The 21419-nt window shown below is 47.8% G+C and overlaps 1 protein-coding gene across 1 annotated transcript; it reads right to left on the reverse strand.

The window, feature by feature from the left end:
* Positions 1-573: 573 nt before the first annotated feature.
* SMAP2 (small ArfGAP2) lies at positions 574-20026 on the reverse strand. Its single transcript, XM_050909745.1, is given in 11 exon segments — positions 574-1702; positions 2116-2168; positions 2171-2434; positions 2697-2862; positions 2981-3081; positions 3587-3668; positions 4137-4223; positions 4593-4671; positions 5528-5613; positions 6203-6336; positions 19862-20026. Coding segments are annotated over 11 exon segments (1281 nt in total). The 5' UTR covers positions 19965-20026; the 3' UTR covers positions 574-1576.
* Positions 20027-21419: the final 1393 nt, after the last annotated feature.

Here is a 21419-nt window from a genome sequence, read left to right on the forward strand (position 1 = left end):
TGCAAGCAGAGTACCATCAACTCAAGGCTCACACAATTAGCTGAGCTCTCTCCCCTGCAGCTGCACATAGCCACCCCCAAGCCTAAGGAAAACTGGCCTTCATATCTGTTCTTTAGGCGACTCCTAAATCCCCCCAGCCTTTCATATTCCCACTGTTACCGCTTTTTGTAAAAGCTTAAAATTTACCTTTTGGATAGGCCTCGGTCAGGTTTTGTTGAACATTAGCGTAAAGCTGCATTTAATAATAATTTAAGTTCTCCCCGCAGCCACAGCTGCGGGAATGCTGCGTTTACCCACGCCCCGAGGCTGGGAGTCTCTCTTGTATATAAAAGCGTCCACTGACCTGATTCTGCCTCTGCTGAGCCTGGTTCTTTGCATGCTGATCGTCCTGAGCTTTCAGGCAAACACTATTCTCTCCTGGCATTTGGGACGCAGCCCTGCTACAAAGCAGATGGAGTTGGTCTGATTTGGCTGAAAGGCTCCAAAATCCCCACACCTGAAGTGAACAACTCACACCAGTGACAGCAGTGTTTAACACAATCTGTTACGCCGTTTAAAAACACGGTAAGTCAGTTGAGGTTTCACTGCAATATTTTATTTGGGAATTTACATATACACAGGATAAAGTAGACCACAGAAGTCTGACTTCTTGCTCACGCTGATGAGTTTAAGCAGTTGTGTTCTACTGAAGATGAGAAAAGAAATCTGACCCACCCACTTCTTATGCCTAGATTAAAATGTCAAAAGCTAGCCGGGAAGGGGTACCAGGATTACACAGGAACAAAAAAAATATGAAAAAAGTATAAATTAGGATGTCATAGTCATTTTAAAAGTGTAAGAAAACTTGCAGTGGGCTCTCAGCCCTTGATAAGTTAACTCTCAGTTAGATTGTTAAAAGTTAAATACATCAATACCACATATTAGACAGAAAAGCCACTCTGAAGTGCAAGTTTCACATTCCAAACAGCTTGCCCCCACACTGTGCGAGAATCCTGCTTGCTCACGGGGGGAGGGAGAGGGGTCTTCAAAATGACTTTGGTTCCAATGAGGGTTGGCGAGCCAAGCACAGCGAGGCCTCAGCTCCGGAGAACTCCACTCAAGGGAAGAGGTAGCAAGGCTTGCTTGCCCCTGGGCGTGGGTTAAAATCCAGTTCCTCAGCACCAAACAAGGTGTCCACCCCTCTGCTAATCAAAACCCCTACTAATACTAGAGTTTAAGTGATTCTTAAAAGGCCTGACATGACAGGCAGTATTAAGTACAGATTTCCCAAGTTCCTCGGTCACACCTCTGCTAAGATACCCAGCAGGACGTTAAGTGCTACCCAGAAGCATTAGTGGAGGTTTGTGCAAGGAGGGGGTCCACCCCAGAAGTGTGCATTGACTGTGCTAGATACAGGGGAGCTCATGTTCTGATCACTGAGGTTTCACCGTGTCTGACAGTGAAAAGGCAGAGATGGGTCTCTGTTATGGAAAGAGGTTCAGGCTGGGCAGCCAGCCAGAAAGAAAAAACCCTGAATGTCTCATGGAGCAGTTTCGAAGAACAGAACAGAAGGCAAAAATGGTCACAACGCAAGGGATCATTTCCACATCGGGGTGCTGAGGGACTGATTGCTTCCCTGGGCACCGCCTCCACCCATTGACTGTCCATATCCCATCATGCCATTAGCTCCATAGAAGTTCATCCCAGCCATCTGCTGGGTCATCTGCAAAGGGGAGAGGAGAGAAGTCAAGGCTATGTCAAGGAGACCGACAGCCCACAGCAGTCACAGGTAAAACTCTTGCTCCCCAACACATTACAGGCGTAAGCAAGGTCTTCTAGAGAGTTACGGTGAACAGAAGTCACTGGCTTCTCAGGCGTACGCCCATCTAGCAAGCTGAGGAAGTTTTCATTTTAGCTGACGCTGCACTGATTTTTGTTCTCCACCAAGCACCGAGACCTCTGAGCAAGTTACTCCTTTGTGACCCCTCAGTTTGCCTGCGGTGTCAGCGGACTGCACCCAACCCCAGGAGCCAGGCTATAAAAGCACTGAAGTCTTCCGGTAACAGGCTAGGTTTAATCGCACATGCCTCCCCTGCCCTCCATCCACCTTTGGGTCAGCAGATCACCACACCTCACCTGAGCAATGTTCCACTGAAGCTGCTGTGCTGGCTGCACACCATAGACGGGGGGGGAACTGCTGCCATGCCAGCTACGTAGCCAGCCTGCTGTGCAGCCATCATCCCGTTGGGGACGCCGATGACAGCTGCCTGCACATTACCCACATATCCAGCTGGTATGGCCATGGGAGTCACCATCCCTGCAGCTCCAGGCTGAGCCATCATTCCCACTGATGGTGCCATCATGCCTCCCATCATGCTGCCGGAGGGGGCTACTCCTGGAAAGCTAGTATATGCTGCTGCAGGATATGCCATCTGGGCTGGGGCCATGAACATTGCTCCTAGAAAAAGGCGGAGAAGCGATGAAGGGAAGAACGGCTGCATTCATCGTCAGGGGCTGAAATGCCGACCTTCAAATCGGAGACTATCGCAACATTCACTTGGCCATGACACCCAGACTAAGCTGCTCATTATGCTACTCACCAGTTCTCAAGAAGGACCACCTACATTCCCACATCTTTGCTTGTCAGCTATCAGGACACCCCACCCACTCTGAATTAGTGTACTGCCGTTCAACAGCTCTATTCTGAGATCTGTTACCTTGCGCAGGCAGCTGAGGTGTTTGAGAGCCGTACAAAGAGAGGATAGAGTCTTTAGAGAGCTGCTTCTTCCCTGCTTCCTCCCCTTTGCCTCCCGGCTCAGGGAAGAGATTCAGGTTTTCGGGAACAGAACCAGCACTTCCAGATGTTGGCATCGAGCCAGCCACCTGAGACAAGAGACAGCACAAGCGCAACAGCGGCATTCAGTGCTGGGGGAAGACACAGATCGTCATCTCATTCAAGCACCTAACTAGGCTTTGTCAAGCACCGATGTTCCCTACGTACCTTCCTGGAGTCAGAGTTTGATCCCACCGACGCGAAAAGATCGAGATCCTTCTCTAAGCTGCTAGGCCTGCCGTTTGTAACGGGGGTTGTCACAGGAGCATCTGGGAGAGACAAAGCCGTGATGGATGCTCACACAGACGGCCTCAGGCTGAGGGGCAGCCTCCTTGCCAATTAAACACTTTGCACATATGCCACTCAACCCAGTGACCCGACCTGTAACCTGCTTCAGCCAACACATACTGCCAGCTCTTCGCTCGTCCTTCTGGTGCTGAGGAGGAACTGGCTCAGGCCCAAGGAAGTGCACTGCACTGTATCTGTCCTATTAACCTCAGGGCTGTGTCTGGAGACCACTACAGCCGCTCCTGTAATACTACAGGCACAACCACTGCACCAGCATAAAGGAAAACGTAAGGAAAACTGTTTGTGCTGCAGTGCTCAGCACTCTGAGTTGCACTGGAGCAGTTTAAGCAAAACACTCTAGTATTCCTATCGGCTATCGGTCACCTGACATGGAAAATAAGTACTAAAAGCTCATCAAATTCACAAGGTCAAAGATTGTGTATAGGGTCACTGTAACAAGTGCAATAAGGCTGGAAAGGCTCTTACCAAGTCCTAGCAAGTCCATCACTGGTTCAGTAGATTTAGGAGAACTTTTTCTAGACTGCTGCATTTCTTCTTTCTTTTGAGGCTAGGGAAAACGGACAGCAGAAGTCTTGTTCAAATTTTGGTTTTAGTCTGATACATTAGAGGCTTTAATGAGATTAACCCTTAAAATCCTTTTTTCCAGTGGACATAAGTGCTTCCAAAGCGAACAGAATTTCAGTGCAAGTATTACATAGTTGTTTTATTGTCCCATTACGTTGGAACCCACTGTCAAATTCAAGCATGCTCTAAACTAGGAAAAAAGTAACCGCTCAAGCTGGAAAGCTAAGCAGGGAAGAGCTGGATTTCAATCTGCTCTGCATTGCAAGGCAGAACACATCTGCTTAGTATCTGGCTGAGCAGAGGAAAACAAGCTACTACCATTAGCGTGACTCAATGCATCCACTGCTATGACTGAGGCCCGAAAAAATGCTTCCATATCAAGCTGGATTACCTCTGTTCTGCTTGAGAGAAGTCTTTACAATTGATCCATGACCATGCCTTTTGGTCTTACCATTTTCACCTTCTCAAAGATGATAGGTTCCAGTTTTCTTTCTGATACTGGCTCATTACTCCTTTTCCATTTGTCATCCTTTTCTTTCTGTAAGGAAAAACACACTGACATGAGGGTCAAAACTCATGTCATCATACCAAGAGAAAGTTCATACAAAGCTTTACACGATGCTGTTACTAATCTAAAAAGCCTCAAAGACACAGCTAAAGACCTATATTTGAAGCTAGTCCTGCTTTGAGCAAGGACTTGGACAAGATGGCCTTCAAAGGTCCCCTCCAATTTAAATTCTTTCTATAGAATGACGGGATGCAATCAGCCTCGGAGAAGAAATGAGTCACTAATACAGGAAACATTTAAACTGCCTATTTTCATAGAGTCACTGCTTACTTGTAAGACAGACATACACTTATATCTTAACATGTATTCGAGCTTCCGTAGAAGTGATTAGACACTAACCCTAAACGCACTGATGTCAATACTTCGGTCCATGTATTTCTTCTTTTCATATTTATCCCGAATGAAGCTCTCCACAGCTCTGCAAGCAGCTTGTTAAAGACAAATGATTCAAGAATAGGACTTACGTAGTATTATTTGACATGTGGATACAAGGTACAGGCTGTAACTAAACTAATGACTGTTTAAAGAGCATTTCCAGCAGTAACTTTCTTAAAATAATTTAGTGTTGGATCCAACTACTTTAGCTACTCAATTTTTGTCCTTGGGTTATTCCAAGCATGACAGTGCTATAAAAGGTACATTAAATCAGGGCTTAAATTCCTAGTCTATTTTCTTCACTGATATATATTTACTTCAACCATCACTTAAGAGCATACGTGTCATTAGCACAAATCACAGTGGTCAGAGAAATGGATTGTGCGCATACAAAAGCACCTCAGCCACCAGCTTAAGACAAAAATGATGGTAGAGGTGCTCCTGTGTTTCTTTATGTTCACATCACTAGAACCCTGTTGCACTCGGCATCTAGAAGCCCTCCAGTAAGGTAAAAGTTACAGCTTAATTTTTCAGAAGTGTTAAACCTTTTTAGCTGTCTCCACTGCGAATTTTAAATGCTCAGCACTTTCGAAAGTCAACCCTCCTATTTGCCACAGACCCTAAAGTGCACCTCATGCAACAGCTTCAGGTTGTAACATTCGTGTTCCAGTTCTCCACCCTTATAGCTCAGAAGCAATCCTTTTAGCTCTCTTCTGCTTCATTCTGTAAGCAAGCAGCCTGCACGTGAAGCAACACTCAGCGGGTGCCTGGCTAGGAACTCATTCTCACAGCTGATGCCCAGGCACATGAAGTTAAACCTCCTATGCAAGGAGTGCAGCTACAAAGCGACAAGATGAAAAGACTCCATGTTTCCCCAGCAGCAAAAGAAGAAAGGATGCTGATCTGTTTGAGGTCGCCTGAAGTTCTCTGGCAGGTAGGCTTCATAAAGACGATTTGCTTTTCCATTTCCCATCTCTTGCATGCACTGCAATTCAAAAGAATTCTTGAACCGTTTGTTTCAGACATTAAAGCTCTTACACATACTAGCACGCCAGGCTCCAAACAAGAGTCTATCTGTGTTAACCAGAAGGCATGTGTAGGCTTTTGAAAGTCTGTTCTGTACCTGAAAGCTACTCTTCAGGCTTTTGGTGCAAGCCTGCTAGCTGGGAATCCCTGATGCAGTTGCTATGACCCACCCCCGCCCCGTACAATCCTAAGCACCACAGCACAATATTTATTCAAAGACAAGATAAATATCACATTAGCAACCTCAAGTCACTCTGGGAATCCAGGATTTGACTTCTGGAAACCTCGAGGGGAGGAGGTGGGCAGCAGCTCCGGCTCCAGACAACAGCAGCCTTTGGCAGTTTTACAGAAACTTGCAGAGCTTTTGTCTTTACACTCTGACATTTGCTGAGCCTGAAATTATGACATTTTCCCTCCCAATCTAACCTAGCTTGACATCTTCTTCCTCCTTCACTTCCCACATCTTTGGCCTATTCAGACTTTGTTTACCTCCAAGTTTATGAAGCCCCATTAACAGAACAACACTGTGCCTGCTTCACTTGCGTTACCTGTATCTGTTCTTGTGTCCACTGGTCAAGATTGACAGATTTTACCCTGGATATATGAACTCCTAGGTTCCTGTGGATGCCGGCACAACGAATACAGATGAATACACCGATATTCCAGGATGCCCATCGTGGCCCTGCAAAGAGACACAAAGCATTTCACACCATCAAGTCAACCTGTAGTTGCCTTGAGCAACTGAGAAACTGTACCAAGTGAACTGGGACTGAGGCGTTTACATTTTCATCCAGATTAGAAATTGGAATTAAGACATCAGCAGCATGTTTAAAGGTTGCCTCCCAATCGTTATACTTAAGAGCTAGTATTTTATTGCCTCCCTCTTCCATTGAGAGCTCTACGCAAGACAAACAACTAAGAGGAGAAGGGAAGAAAATAGGCATTCAATCCACCCAAGAGACTACAAACCCCTCATTTCATCTTGCTTACATTTACATGACTGTTACATCAGTTTAAGTCTGTGTTCCTGCTTTAGCAATGGAGAATCTCTGATAACCTTATTGCAGTGGAATCAGCTCCAGAATATTCACTACTGCTCTAAGAAAAGCAGCATAAAATATTCAGAATTTGACATACAGACTGCATCATCAAATCTTCTGTTAGTCTTATGCAGGAAGCTACAGCTGAGTAAGGAGAGCAGCACAGACAAAGCCCAGTACTTTGGCCACCAAAAATGTAGAGCCAGGAGCAGAACCTCAGGTTGCACTCCTGGCACAACACCGATTAACAGTTCACTCCGCAGTTTCTACAGCTCTAATCAGATTCATGGCTTGCATGCGGCTTTCAGACAGGCAGGAGAACTCCAAGGTGTAGAAGGAAGATCATGCCAGGGAAAAAACCACAAGGGAAAGATTAACAAGCTTAGTTTTACTCACTGCAAACAGTTCTCTGAAGGAAACCCAGCAATGCATTACCCAGGGGACAGCAGAGGTCCCCAGGCACTCCCACCACTCCTAGCCCCTCTCCCAGCCAGGGCCAACAGACCCTGGCCATCAAAACCCTCAGTCCCGCTGAAGGAAGATCAGCCTCGGAAATAGTCCTCTGCAGTGCAAGACAAGCAGGTTTTAAACCCAAATCATCTGGCTAGAGCTGCCAGCCAGCCACACAGTTAACATGGCCAGCTTCCATCGTGGGTTGGTTATCACTGTCCACAGGTAACCGGGCAAAGTGAAGTCACATCCTGACTAAGGGACCCAATAGCCTCCAACAAACTGTGCTAGCCCTTTTTATAGGCATTACAGGCATTATTGCAGATGAAGAGTTATTCTGTCTTTTCTTGCCATAGTTAAAATAGCAAGCCTCAAAGCTAATGAGACTGAGGTGGGAGGGGGAAGAGGGGGAAAGTGTAATTTCAAAGCCCTAAAAAAGCAGCACTGTATTTGACTCTCCTAGATATGCTAGATGGTTGTTAACAGTTTAATTCCTATTTACTGGGAAAGTCTAGAGTATCCTGAGGGATTTGGTGCTGCTAACACAATCAGTGGCTCATGGTCCCTTCCAGTGCAAAGGCACACAACCTCTAACTTACCTCCAGTACCTATTCCAGCTAACTCATGTTATGATTTTAAAAAAGTCTTTATCAAGTCTTCTGGCCTGTCCTACCGTTGCTTTCTGCTTTTTCACTAGAAGAGTGGCCCTTGAGAATGATACTAATTTAATGAAGCTGATGAAAGTCACTTCCCAGCTTGGGAACAGCTCTCGGTGAAGACCTTAATAGAAGCATACTCTTGCCTATACCTCAGTTCCTTTATTATACCTACCAAAATCCAGGACTGAAGGCATCAAAGCAGGGGCCCATACTTTTAGCAGTGCCTAAGTACGCCAGTTACAAAGTAAGGCATGGGAATAAAGGCTTGTTCAGTGTTACGCCTGTAGCACAGCAAGGTGAAGCTAGGAACCCTGATCCTTCATTTGATTTGTGGAGTTCTCTCCCAGATACACCCTGAAGGCTATAATGTGAGACTGCCGGCAGGATTAAGCATGAGATTCAAGGTTAGATTTAAACTCTAGATATATTTAGCCTTTATAGGACTAAAAGGATTAATAGCTAGATATTCCATCAGGGCTGTAGTAATCAGCTCACTGGTTTGTCACATGTGCCAGCTCAAGCCACTGCAACCTCCTACCCTGCGATGCCACATAAGGGAATGAGTCAGTGGTACAGCCTGTTATACCCATCCTGCTTTAGTGTTACTTCATTTGTGATGCAGGATCTGCAATAGCAAGGGCTGAGTACAGGAGTAACAGCTGACCGATTGCTGCAACTTGTAGATCCCAGCTCCGGAAGACCCCAGTACTGAAGCAGCTTCATTATGCCAGTGAATATTTAAAAAAAAAATAATACGTAGGCTTTCAAAAATCCTCCTAGCAGCTAGCGTTCGGTTTGGTGATAAACACATATTATACAACCAAGGGTAGTTCTCTTCACTGATGCTTATTCCAGCCAGGGTTTGGGCGTCCTCGCAGCGCCAAAAGTGCCATAAGAAAGGCTTCAGATCTACAGCCTAGAGGAAGTGCCAGAAGTTGGGGCACGTGGGGTTGTTTTTGTCCCGAGTCACGAGGAAGATGGTGATCCCAGAAGTTCACCAGTCTGCTCTCTGACACGGTGGGGACTCTAGAGCCACACAAGCAGGATATTTGGACGGTTCTCCAAAACGCTGCCCGAAGTCTGCAGCCAGCTCCGCAGTTCTGCAAGGCACATGAATTTGAACTCTAGGTCTGAGCACCCCATGCTTTTGGATGTAACTAGTAATTTCTTGAGCCTAGTTACACAGCCCTGTATTCTATCAACACTGTCATAAAAAAAGAGGAACAAGATATGGCTACGCCCCTCGAAAGTGAAAAGCTACTTTAAGATAAGCAGCTGCACAAGAGAACCACTTGCCTCGACAGCAGTGAAGGGTTGACACAGCAAGGTGCAGTAAAACAGGGAAAGAGCTGCTGCTTGAATAATCAGTGCTGAGCAGAACAGTAGCCTGTCGGAAGCAGTGTGGGCAAATGAAATTTGTCCAGCTGAATCAAGCTCCAAATAACTTCACGCTCATTAAAACTATCATTTGGTGCCTTGGGCAGTGAGGAACATTACAGGGTTTCTTTTGCTGAAAGCAGGGGTATCCCAAGCAAGACAGCCCATCCTAACCAGGCTGCCACCAAGGAAGCAGGGGGCCAAAGCCCAGATGTCCCTGTTAGGTTGGGTCAGATGCAACATGCAGAGGCACCAGCCCAAACACACACTCTTACTAGACCTTCAGCTTTGCTAGTATCTAATGCCCCCAACCATTAAGCTAAAACAACATTTTTACCCCTTCTTTTCTTATAAAGCACTTAGTTTTGTGGGCAAGGGGGGATGGGTTTTAATGCAAATGTAAACAAGCCTCCCACTTCCCTCTTTTGAGGCCACCATGAAGGAGCTCGCACTAGAAATCACACGAGGAAGTGCCCAGTAAAGATCTGGCTGGGGAGAACTTTGTACAGTCATTTCTCCACAGTTTCACATGCCATTTTCAAGGTGACTGACTTGCAGAAAGCCCCAGGTGGCATTTACAGATGCGAGTTCAGTCACATGTCGCAGCATTTAACTTCCCCAAAACTAAACGAAGCTGAAGACTGTACAGAAGCTACAGTGACTGAGCATTGACAGAAGGGGCAAAACGCCTTAGTAGAAGTTAAAGGCAAAATTTTTCAGAGAAAAATGTTTTTTATATCAGTAAGTCACTTTAGAGACCAACACCGCAGTGTTTATCAGCATTGCTAGAGCTGCCGTGGAGCGCTATCTTCCCTTGCAGCCTTTGTGCACACCCTGACGCTCACCACTAATTGCTTGCACGAGGGCACGGCACGCCACAGGGAGCACTTTACCCTCTGGGTTCAGTGAATCATGGAAATTTCTATGCAAAAGGTTTTAGGACAAGGCTAACAGAAACATTGAGCTTGTTACACCACTAGAAAGAAACATGAAAGAAATCGGTCCTCGCATGAATACTCTCACTAATGTTATAAAAATAGTTCCCTTGAGGCTGGCATCCTCGCAGCCACCAGATGGCTTTAGAGCTTAAGGCCCAAATGAAAACTCACTTCCCATATGCAGAACTGGGAGTTTGCTGCGATGACAACCAGTATCAGACATGCAAGCCTGATGCTGCAGTCACTTTTGTTTCAGTATTACAGCTAATCTTAACATCCATGGTAGGCAAGTGACTTGGCACTAACCCGAGTTGGACATAGCTCGTTCTGTTCTGATTAAGCATCTTGTGCCCCGGTAGATCACCTCATATGCGCACAAATCCTTGCTGGAGAATGCCAACCATCTTCAGGTGAACATGAGATTAAAGAAAGTGACAGTTTTGAGTAAGAATCAAAACAGATTTAAGAGCCCAGCTATACACTCAGTTCTGGCACAATATTAAGGCTAGAAAAGACCACCTTGGGATATATTCCTAGCCTGGCAGTGGTTTCAGGAAGATCACGAGCGTAAAAGCATCTATTGCTCAGTCAGTTCTCATTTTAGAAAGCTGCATTGAATACTTGAGTGTATTCCTAAGCGAGGACGCACCACCATCCAGCAGAAACTAGAAAGCTGTGTCTGAGAAAGTCAGCTGCCCAGTCAGTGCTTCCATGAGACAGTTTCACAGCCTGTTTTATATCCCAGCCTGTCAAAATAAGCACCGCATACCAAGCTGGTCATACCAGCTTAAGTTAGCATCTAAGCCAGAATCATTAATGCCTACAAGGACTGCCTGAATGACCTGCCCTTACTGAAAAGGCTCCCAATTCCCTTTAAAACCCCAGCACAGCCTGGCTAGTCCACTTCACATCATGTCTTAGTCACCTGCTGAAAGTTCACACCCTTGAGTGTTTTTAATCAAGGAATCCCAAGGGGATTCACTCCTCACCCTTTATGCAGGCATTAAGATTTTGGCTCAAGCTACTCATGCAAGTTTCTTCGGTAATAACCCTCCAGAAGGCATTTAAAAATAAAACAGAAGTTGGCTGCAAAGCCACTGCTCTTTTGAGAAAGGGGGGGGTCAGGAAAAAATAGATGCTTTCATAGGCAGGAAGGAGAGAGCATTGCTATTCAAAGCCTAATGAAATATTCTTAGTGCAAACAATCATTTGACTCGCAGGCTCCCTGCCTGCAAGCACTCCAGCAAAAGCCCAGCTGTAACAGAGAAATGTGCCTGCTCAGCCCATTGATCCCAGCTAACACTGCTACATGTGTTGGACTACGGCATCGTACAACCATCCCCTCTCAGCACTCACAGGGGAAGTGGATGTGGGAAATTCTCCTTGGAGCCGGATAATCCCTGCGAGATGACATGCACATCCTCTCGTACAAGCCTTCACCAGTACTTGGAAATTTCTCATCGAGTCAAAGTTGAAAAGCCTTACTTTTTGCAGAGCCAAATGAGGAAATAGCCAAGCATCCAAGAGCTTCCTTTGACTCGTGGTTTCCTTATTCTGGAAAGAGATTGCTTAATGACTTACTGAAATTCATTCCACTCACAGAAAAGCTATGACAAAGGCTGTCTTACAAAACAACTTCCTCTGTTCTTTACTGTAGACGTCTGTTCTACAGTCAAGTGTTCAGATTGGTTTGGGGAAACAAGGTGAACTCTGCTAGTGAGTAAAAAGCAGTTAACTCAACTTCAAGATCTCTAAATTATGCTATTTAGTTATTAACACAGGCTAGTTAGTTACTGGCCTGAGCATGCATCCTGATGCATGGACCAGGGTTCATGGACCTATCTCTGAGATTTGTGAAGCACTAATACCTGCTGTACCCCCAGATTTAGTACCAGACTAAGCTATTTGTGTAGTTTTCAGGAAGCCACTGGAACCCAGTGAAACAGGGATGCTAAAGCACCAAAAAGCTCTGTAGCAAGGGAGTTTGATAAGGATATATGCCTAGTTAAGTACTTTAGTGGTTCAAAAATTCAACTTTATACCATCCTTTGAGAGGGGAAAGGGCTGTTTTCAGGGTTTTTGTCTTGGTTTTTTTTTTTTTAGTAAGAGATTGCTGCAGTAATTATAGGCTTCAACCACTCTTTGCAGGAAAAAGGAAGAGCCGGAGGCATCTATGGGGGTTGAGCATATTGCTTCCGACAATAGCTTGGAGCTTTGCCTTAAAAATCTTCTTGGCTATGTTAGCAGCCACCACTCTACTCTCTCCTTCCCCAAACCATGATGTTTGCTACAGGTACCTTACTGGCCAAGTCAGACCAAGCTGACTGGTGCTGGCTCCATTTCCTCTCAGGAACAGGCTTTGAATCTTCTACAGTTTACCAGAAATGCATAACACTCAAGTGCTCGGTGGCCTTGAAGGCAGCTACACAGCAGCATTTGATCTAACTTTGAGTAACGGTAAGCTTGCAGAAGCAGCCTTCAGCGCACATCTTATCATTGTTACCATCTTGTTCTTTGAAGTGATGTGATGATACATACGCAGATGGAGCAAGGTGGAGGAAATTAAAATAGATGCTGTGAACAGCAGGGTGGGTCCTTCCTGCTGTTTAAGAAAGTGATGTTTATTACTTCAGTAAATAAACTGTGCAAGTGACAATTTCAAGTAGATGCTATAATAAAGAATCCATGCAAGAGGACTGGTTAACATTACCAATACTGATGGCAACACAGCCTAAAGATATAAAAGTCAAGTTCCATGATCCACGTATTTCCTGTGGTCACTAGGTTTTGATCAAAACTACACACTAGTCACTCCTAGAAGTTGCTAGGGTAATGGCAGCAGATTTCAAGGAGGCCTGAATTTCCATGAAATGTAAAAAATTTAGGTAGTAGGTAAACACCATCCCTGTGCCCAAATGTATGTGTAAACAGGGCAGCAGGATGGAAACTCACACTATCACTACTATTTTACATCATCAAAATTCAACTTAGAATTTCTCCACCACCAAATCCCTTACAAGATGTCTTTAATTCTTCACTGCATGTTAGAAATATTTAGACCCTATCTTCCAATCTCATTCAAGTCGTGGAGATATGTAGAAGTCACTAAGTCCTTAAAATAGCTCCTAACAGAGGAAGGAGTCTCAGCTCCTGGGCCACTTTTTGCTTGATTGAGAATCTCTTCAATATCCAGAGCTAGACATGAACTATTTTTCACTATCACAGTTACCAAAAAGGATTTTACATTCATAAGGAAAGAGCATAACCTGGCCAGTAAGGAATGGCATGTTTTGCCAGAAATAGAGGTAAGCAGTTTAACAAGGCACTGAAGGTCTGATCCTAGCATAGGTAAATCCAGCTTCGCAGTCAGAGGAAGCTTTGCTCTAAGACAGTTTCTCTTAAAAGCTCAAACTTTGTCCTAGATTTCCTTGGACACATGAAGTAATCACTATTCTGGATCAACCTGAAGGAGACCAAAGCTATTCTTGATTCTCTAGTTGGTTTTGATAACCTACTTGCATTTTGAAAGATGAATTACCTTTAAACTGCAGAGGCATCTTCTGAAGAGGCTGGCACACAAGTTCCTCAGCGTGTTTGATACCTTATGTAATTCCTCTGGCAGTTACTATAGGAACAAACTTTTACTAAAGTTGCAGCTATGCTCCGACAGTCACATGGCATTTTTGGGCCCTTATTTTACACCCTCTGCTATACAGCCACTCACCACACAGGCTTTCCATTTCACAGGTGGGTCAATATAGCTGGTACAGAAGAACAACGCTATTAAAGCTGACAGTTTGCTGAGATGCCCTCTGCTTGGAGGATTATCTTTGTTATCTATTTCTGGCAGATGTAGAGACATGCATCCATGTATGTGACTCAGAGCTCTGCGTAGCTTTTCTTAAAGGGTATCTTCCTACAACTCCCTAAGCAGAAACCAATTCCAGAATAAGTCCCCACTGGAAAGGCTGATGCTTTTTTTCCTCCTCGCTTTGAGGCTTGAATGGGAAGTTACAACTTACTTCAAGCAGGTGTACGTAGGGTCAGGCTCACAGCTAGGCAGAGCTGTGTTCCCTCCCAGCCAGAGTCTTACACCATGGCAGCACTGCTCAGATTTCTCAGATGAAGAACACTAAGGGATAAAGCCAGCCTCACAGACAAAGTTAACTTCCGAACATTTGCACTCACTTGAAATTAATACTGCTTTATGCACAAGACTATTCCTTTCAGACCTGACTTCCGAAGAGTAGAACAGTTCAAAAGCAGAAGAGAAAATGTAGCACTCATTAAGATAACTGCAGAATATTGTGACTGCAGTTAAGAATTAAACTGAGTATACAAGCACATACGCATCCCCTCTGGCAAGCTTCCATTACATAAGACTGAGCTTTCTCCTGATATAAGATTTTCTAAGGCAAGCTGAGAAGCTTTAGTCCTACCGCTTTGGTTTTTGAAGCCCACTGCAGGCAAACCGTATGCCTCACTACCCACTGCTCAGTTTTCCCATAATGATCATTTCTTCATCACATGCAGTTGTTCTAGGCAGCTATTTAAAAAGTTACTCTTCATATTGCTTTTACTGAAAAGGAAATTCAGCTGCGATTCAATAGTCTGCTGATGGAGGAGTTGAGTCACAACGGATTTTTGTTGAATATTAGCAACGTGTTTTATATTAATACTAGTTTGGCTGGACTAAACCAACTGTAATAAGCCAACTCCCCCTTTCTACTGGAAGTCATCCTTCCTTAACTGCACCTACTCTAGCCCCAAGCTTTTTATCCTGCTCTTCCTGCTTCCCTCCCAATATTTAACCACCTCTTAACAGGTATTTTCAAAGTTCTACCCCTATTTCAGGAAAGGCTGCTTGAAGAATTAGATCTGGGTTTGCGTTGTGTTTGGCAACAAATAGTTCCCTATCTAACTGCTAAAGTTAGAAGAAGGGGTTGATTTTGGCATGGAACCCACAGTTCTCACAGACACAAGGGATGAAGGGAAGAGTCAGACAAACCAGGAGGAGCACAGGGCAACCTTAACTGATGGACAGATACAGCAGTCCTCGCTGGTGCTCCCTGTGGAGGAACCTGCCGTTCCGACGTCAACGAAACCGGATCCAAGGAGCCTGTTGGATAGATAGGACTGGAAGAGCAGAGGGGAAGAGTTTGGGAGAAGGAGAGAATCAAATAGAATTAGCTGTATGTTACACAAGTTCAGCACAGAGCTTTAGAGTCAGAAATGCAGAGAAGAATCCAGTTAATTAAGTGTTACTCAACACAAGACATTTTCCATTTACTGGAAGACATCTGAACACTTAGGTCAAGTCCAACTTGCACAGATTACACCACATCCCTTCATCTACATTGCAATTTCAGCCTCGACACTCATTTTGTTGTTCAGCAGCGTATCTTCTGATAGATACTCAATACAGTCAGACTGCTTGAGCCGCGCTATCTTACACACACAAAACCACAACAGCAACACAACTGCCCTCAGAAGGCCCTTTGCCATGAGAAATGCACTGGTAGAAGAGATCCCACTCTCACTCAACAGTTTCTCTTTTAAGGCGTTTTGTTGAAGCAATTCATACAAAGGCCTTCAAAAAAAGGATTATGATAATTCATCACTCCAGCTTTTAGTGAAGACAGCCACTCTACCACCTTAGCCATGCTGGGCAGTCCTGAGGGGAGAGCTGCATCACTGCAGGTGGTGCAGTGCTGCTAGGACCCCATGCTGGATCATTGCTTTTGATCATTAATATTAGTATCGTGATAGCACTCAGAGCTACATGTGAAAACCACCAAGACGAGTAACCTTTGATAGCACTTGCAAGGGGAAATCTGCTGTTCTGTTTATGTCTAACATGGCTAGATTATGTCCTGAAAGGCTGCCACTGAGCTCCCGAGTCCTGTTTTGATCAAGTAATGAAGATCCCTCTCACACACGCACAAGTTTTCACTCCTAAGCTCCACTGCCAGAAAGCAGTCTAGCCACACTCTGCTTCGGCACAGGATGTGCTACTTACTACCTGTCCACCCGCTTCTGATCAGATCCCCCAGTTTACCCACAGTTACTTTGGACAGAAAGTTTGCAATGCAAAGAGGAAGAAGCAGGCAAGAGATCTCGCCCAACTTCCTCCAAAACAAGAGCCTCTAACCACTGCAGTGTTTAGTGTTGCAGAAGCAAAAACCACCCCAAGCTTTCTTTCCCAGTTTCCTTGTCCTTTCCCCCCCCCCCCCCCCCCCCCCCAACAACTTAGACCCAGGACATTAATAGCTGTCTAGGGAAGCCGAAGGGAAATCAGCAGGCTCACACTTCTGCAGTTCTCCTTTCAGGCTCATCTGTGTAGCTCTTACAGAAAAGTTATGCAGAGAAAGCACGCAAAGCCATCACTGTCTCCAACAGCTTGTCAGAAGAAACACCTTGGGAAGAGTGATGTGCCCCACAGAAGTTACTTGAATCCCAGACATATGAGGGAAGGAGAATATATTAGAGGAACTAGTTACCACCCACCCCCCCCCCACCTTATCACACTTAAAAGATGCAGGTTGGTCTAGGACTCACTTGCACGCACTGCCTGATGGAAAGCAAGTAATAACAAGAACACAGAAGACTACCTTCTCTCTAAGCAATCACTTTGATGAGGGCAGAAGAGATGGAAGATACTCAACCGTTTACCAACACGGCATAGCAAACAAGAGCATGTTTGCTATACTGGTCCCAGAGTGCAGGGCCCAAGCAGCAGCCAACATCAGAGAGCCGATGTTCCTGAAAACTAGACTTTTACCCTAACATTGAGAATTTCTGCAGAGCACAAAATCAAGTGGGTACATACTAGCACTGCAGCTCACACTAACAGACACTGTAATCTCATTTAGTTCTGTATACAGAAGTGGAAAAAAATACAGTAATGAAACCCAGCAAGTAGCTAGGTCACTGGGAACAGGCATAATGGAAGTGTGGGTGGCATCTGAACAGTCTCTGCCTATGTGTCATGCTAGCTTTGAAACGCTCAGATCAAGTACCAAACCACTACAAAATTCAGTAACTTCAGCATAAAAACAGATGGTCAAAAGCCAGTGTTTTATTGTAAAAGTGTCTTGATAGGTGCTGTATGAGCTGCCAGGTCCTTACTCTGCCTTCAACTTTGTTGAAACTCATGCAAAAATCCTTATGATGTCGAACGTGAGCCGACAAAGGAGGGAGCTGGCGTAAGAAACACCACCTGCCACCACCATCTAACCCTCCCAGCATCATTTACTAACAGCAACCAGATTTCAGCCGTGACCTTAGCAAACTGCTATTCACAGAACTGTACACAAGTACGTTCTTCGTGTGCCTCAACTAGCATAGCCAGACTTGCAATCAGCTAAAACCAGAGCAACAATCAGCTGTACAGAAAAAGCAGCTATTCTTCCAGGTAGCACTGGAAACGTTGAGGGAAGCCATCTGGAGCTAGCAAATACCACGTGGCCGCTCATTAGCGCAGACTTGCAGAGAGTTTTAGTTATTAAGAAGCCATATATCAAATAAAATGTGCTCTTTACTCTGCACAAGTACACCCAGGGCTCATTTCCATACGCAAAGCAGAACATTGCAGTTACTTGCAGCAGCAGTAAGAACATCAGGCCTTTCTTGCCATCGCCGCAAACCAGCTCCAGTGCCTTGCTGGGAGAACACCACATCAAGCCACAGTAACCAAAAGTCAGCCCAATATGATGCTTCGGCTGGCACCAGCTACCAGTCAGATACCTGGCTGGAGAGCTTACTGCACATACACCTCCTGTGGCCACAAACCCCGTATGTTGCCCTCAAGAATGAAGTTTCACATCTCCGTGAATCTCATTAGTATAGCAGATAATTATTTTGTCAGATAACTCGGTACAACAGAAGCCTACTCTTCATGACTGATGCAGCCTATCTGCCCAGACACAAGCAGCTTCCAGCTTTAGTGGCAATGCTGAACTGTACACTTTGACTTTTATGCATAATTAACTGGAATACTGCATTTCCAGGATGTACTGTGAACAGGAGAAGCTATATAATCACATCAAAACAAGTAACTTGGAACTGTTATGAGAATTTGTTTCCATATTGTGTACATTACTGTCTCATGCCTCAAAAGACAAGATAAGACAGCTATTTTTGCCCTTGGCACTGGCACTAAGAGCCAAGAGATAAGCAATTCGCAAGCGAGAGGAACATTCTGCTCTCTGCCAACAACACCATGTTCAACCTACATGGTCAGCCAAAGCCAGGTGTGAACCACGTCTCAAAATATGCCATCTCCAAGGTAAGACAGGTTGTTACAATGAGGTTACTATGTTTTGGGGTTTTTTTGGAGCAGGGCTGAAAACAAACCTTAACAGCACCATTTTTAATGTTGTTCGGCAGTGCTCTCTGCAGTTTTTAGAGGTCATACTGAGGTGACTAAGTCTCCCACTTACAGATGGACATAGAAAGACAGCCCCTGCTTCAAGTTCATTTATTGCAGCTATTGGGAAACAAGCCTCAAATTCAGATCTCCAAATCATTATAATAGCTCATTAAAATAGGATTTTAGGTAGGCATGGGCATAACCTTAACCCTTTTGCTTACAGGAAAGCAAAGCATTTCACAGCAGCAGGCTACAGAAGGGCATCTGCATCACCATGGAACAAGTAACAGTTGTTTTATTCATTTGCTTTGTTTTCTAGAATTCAGACATTTACATCTGACTTCCTCTCTGCCCCACTCCGCTCCTTTCTAGGAAAAGTAAGGCTCACAACATGCCTTGAAATCAATATTAAGTGGAAAAGGAAGCACAGGACAAATTCCTTCAGTGATACTTGGTTCCAGGGCTAGGTTACAATTCCTTCCTTTTCCTTACACACTGCACCTTCAAATACCGCTCCTATCTGACCCTCCAAACATGATCTGCTGCTCACATTACAGCTCTGACTTACAGGATATTACTCCTCAGCCGGAATGCCCTCTGAAATTACGCAACGCCAGCTTTCCAGGTTCCTCTTAATACAAGACTTCTCCAGAAGAGCAGTCCCCACACGCGATTAAGTGTTTCCACACTGACGTCTGAGATCAAGCCCCAGCGCAGTCAGAAAGCCGATGAGTTCCCGTAAGCAGCTCTCGGGCAGGTTTCTACTCCACTCGCTTGCGGAATGAGCCCGAGCTGCAGAAGCAGGGTTCCAGAGGCAGCGGGAACGGCTCCTCTGACAGCAGCGCTGCCAGCGCAGCCTGCTGCAACGCAGCTGCTGCGACTAACACTGAACTAGACTCTGCTGAAGCCAAATCTGGGTTGTTTTTTTCGTTTTGGTTTTGTTTTGTTTTTTTTAAATACCTGCTCAACCAAATGGGAAACCACCTACCGTGCTACGAACCCCCAAACCGCCCGCCCCCCCCTGCAGCAGCCTTAGGCAGCACCGCTGCCCCTGCCCGCGGCCGGAGCTTTCCGTGCCTGCTCACGGGGGAGGCTGGAGCGCGGAGCCGTTACCCCCCAAGGCCCAGCCGGGCTTGTCCTCCTGGAGGAGGCGTCCCTCCTCCCGCCGCTGCAGCGGACCCCGGGGAGTGGGGACACCGGACAGCCCCGAGAGCCCACGGCACGGCAGCAAGCGGCGGGAGGGTGGGGGAAGGCAGCGTCCCGCCACACACCGGCACCGAGACAGTGACAACCGCGCCAGCCCGGGCCCACCGGTCCCACCAGGCCCCGCCGCCCCCTCAGCCGGCGCGGCCCGCGGGGAGGCCGCCGGTACCTTTGGCCTGGCAGTCGGCGCAGTACTTGTTCTCCTCCTCCACCAGCAGGCTGGCCAGCACCGCCTGGTACCGGTCCACGTCGCGGACCGACTTGCCCGTCATGGCGCGGCCGGCGCAGCCCGCCCGCGGGTCACGGCGCCGCTGTCCCGGGCACTCGATGCTTCCTGCTTCCGGCCGGCGGCAGGGGCGGGGTGACGAGGGAGGAGGAGCCAATAGGGCGCAGCGCGCGCGCTTTAACGCCTTCCCCCCGCCGCTCCCCCTCGCCGTTGATTCGCTGCGGCGCGGCAGCCAATCAGAGGAGGCGGAGCGGTGGCGGGGGAGGCATGAATGGGCAGGGTCACGTGACGGGCTGATCTGGGGGCGGGGCTGCGGCGGGGGGCTGGGAGGGGCGGGGGGGGGGGGGGGGGGGGGGGGGGGGGGGGAGGGGGGGGGGGGGGGGGGGGGGGGGGGGGGGGGGGGGGGGGGGGGGGGGGGGGGGGGGGGGGGGGGGGGGGGGGGGGGGGGGGGGGGCTGAGGGGTGCAGGGATGCTGGCTGGGGGGGGGGGGGCTGAGGGTGCAAGGATGGGCTGCGGGGGCGGGGGGCTGAGGGGTGCGGATGCTGGCTGGGGGGTTCGGGGGGCTGAGGGGTGCAAGGATGCTGGCTGGGGGGTTCGGGGGCTGAGGGGTGCAAGGATGCTGGCTGGGGGGGGGGGGGGGCTGGGGGGGGGGGGGGGGGGGGGGGGGGGGGGGGGGCTGGGGGGGGGGGGGGGCGAGGGGGCAGGATGCTGGCTGGGGGGGTTCGGGGGCTGAGGGGTGCAGGGATGCTGGCTGGGGGGGGGGGGGCTGAGGGGTGCAAGGATGCTGGCTGGGGGGGTTCGGAGGGCTGGGTGGGTGTGCAGGGGTGCTGGGTGGGGGTGCGGGGGTGCTGGCTGTGGGCTTGGTGGGGATGGCTGTGGGACGGAAGGGGTGCTATGAGGTGCGGGGGGCTGCCTGGGGGCTTGTGGGGGGCTGGCGGTGCTGCCTCGGGGTGCAGGGATGCTGGCTGGTGGCTTTGGGGTGCTGGCTGTGGGATGGAGGGGGGGCTGTGGGGTGCAGGGAGCTGGCGAGGGGCTTGGGGGGCTGAGCAGAGGGGTGCTCCCCGGAGGAGGCAGAGGGGGGAGGAGGAGGACGTCCCTGCTCAGCGCCTCCATTCCTTCCCCAGGCCAGGCTCTGCCCCAGATCTCTGCCCCACAGAGGCACCCGTGGCCCGGGGCTGCCCCACGGCTCTCCTGGGGCCCTGGCCTGCAGCAGCCCGCGGGGCCGGGGCCGTGTGGGGCCCGGCTGCTCCTAACCCTGTTTCGCACGCTGTCCCGGCAGTCTGGGACACGGCTGCGCCCGGTGCCAGGTCACTGCGGGCCCGATCCTCCCACAGCTCCTCTGGGGAGGTGAGGGGGACCCCAAGGGCAGCAGGGCAGACCCTGCAACGCTTACCCCCAGCTACGTGAGGGGACCACTGGTCAAAGGCAAATGTTCCGGTTGGATCCCATGGTAAAATTAATGGGGGAGAAAAAGACTGAGTCTTTTAAACGAGATGGAGAT

This window comes from Gymnogyps californianus, chromosome 22 (assembly GCF_018139145.2).
Source record: "Gymnogyps californianus isolate 813 chromosome 22, ASM1813914v2, whole genome shotgun sequence".
In the NCBI taxonomy this organism is placed as follows: Eukaryota; Metazoa; Chordata; class Aves; order Accipitriformes; family Cathartidae; genus Gymnogyps; species Gymnogyps californianus.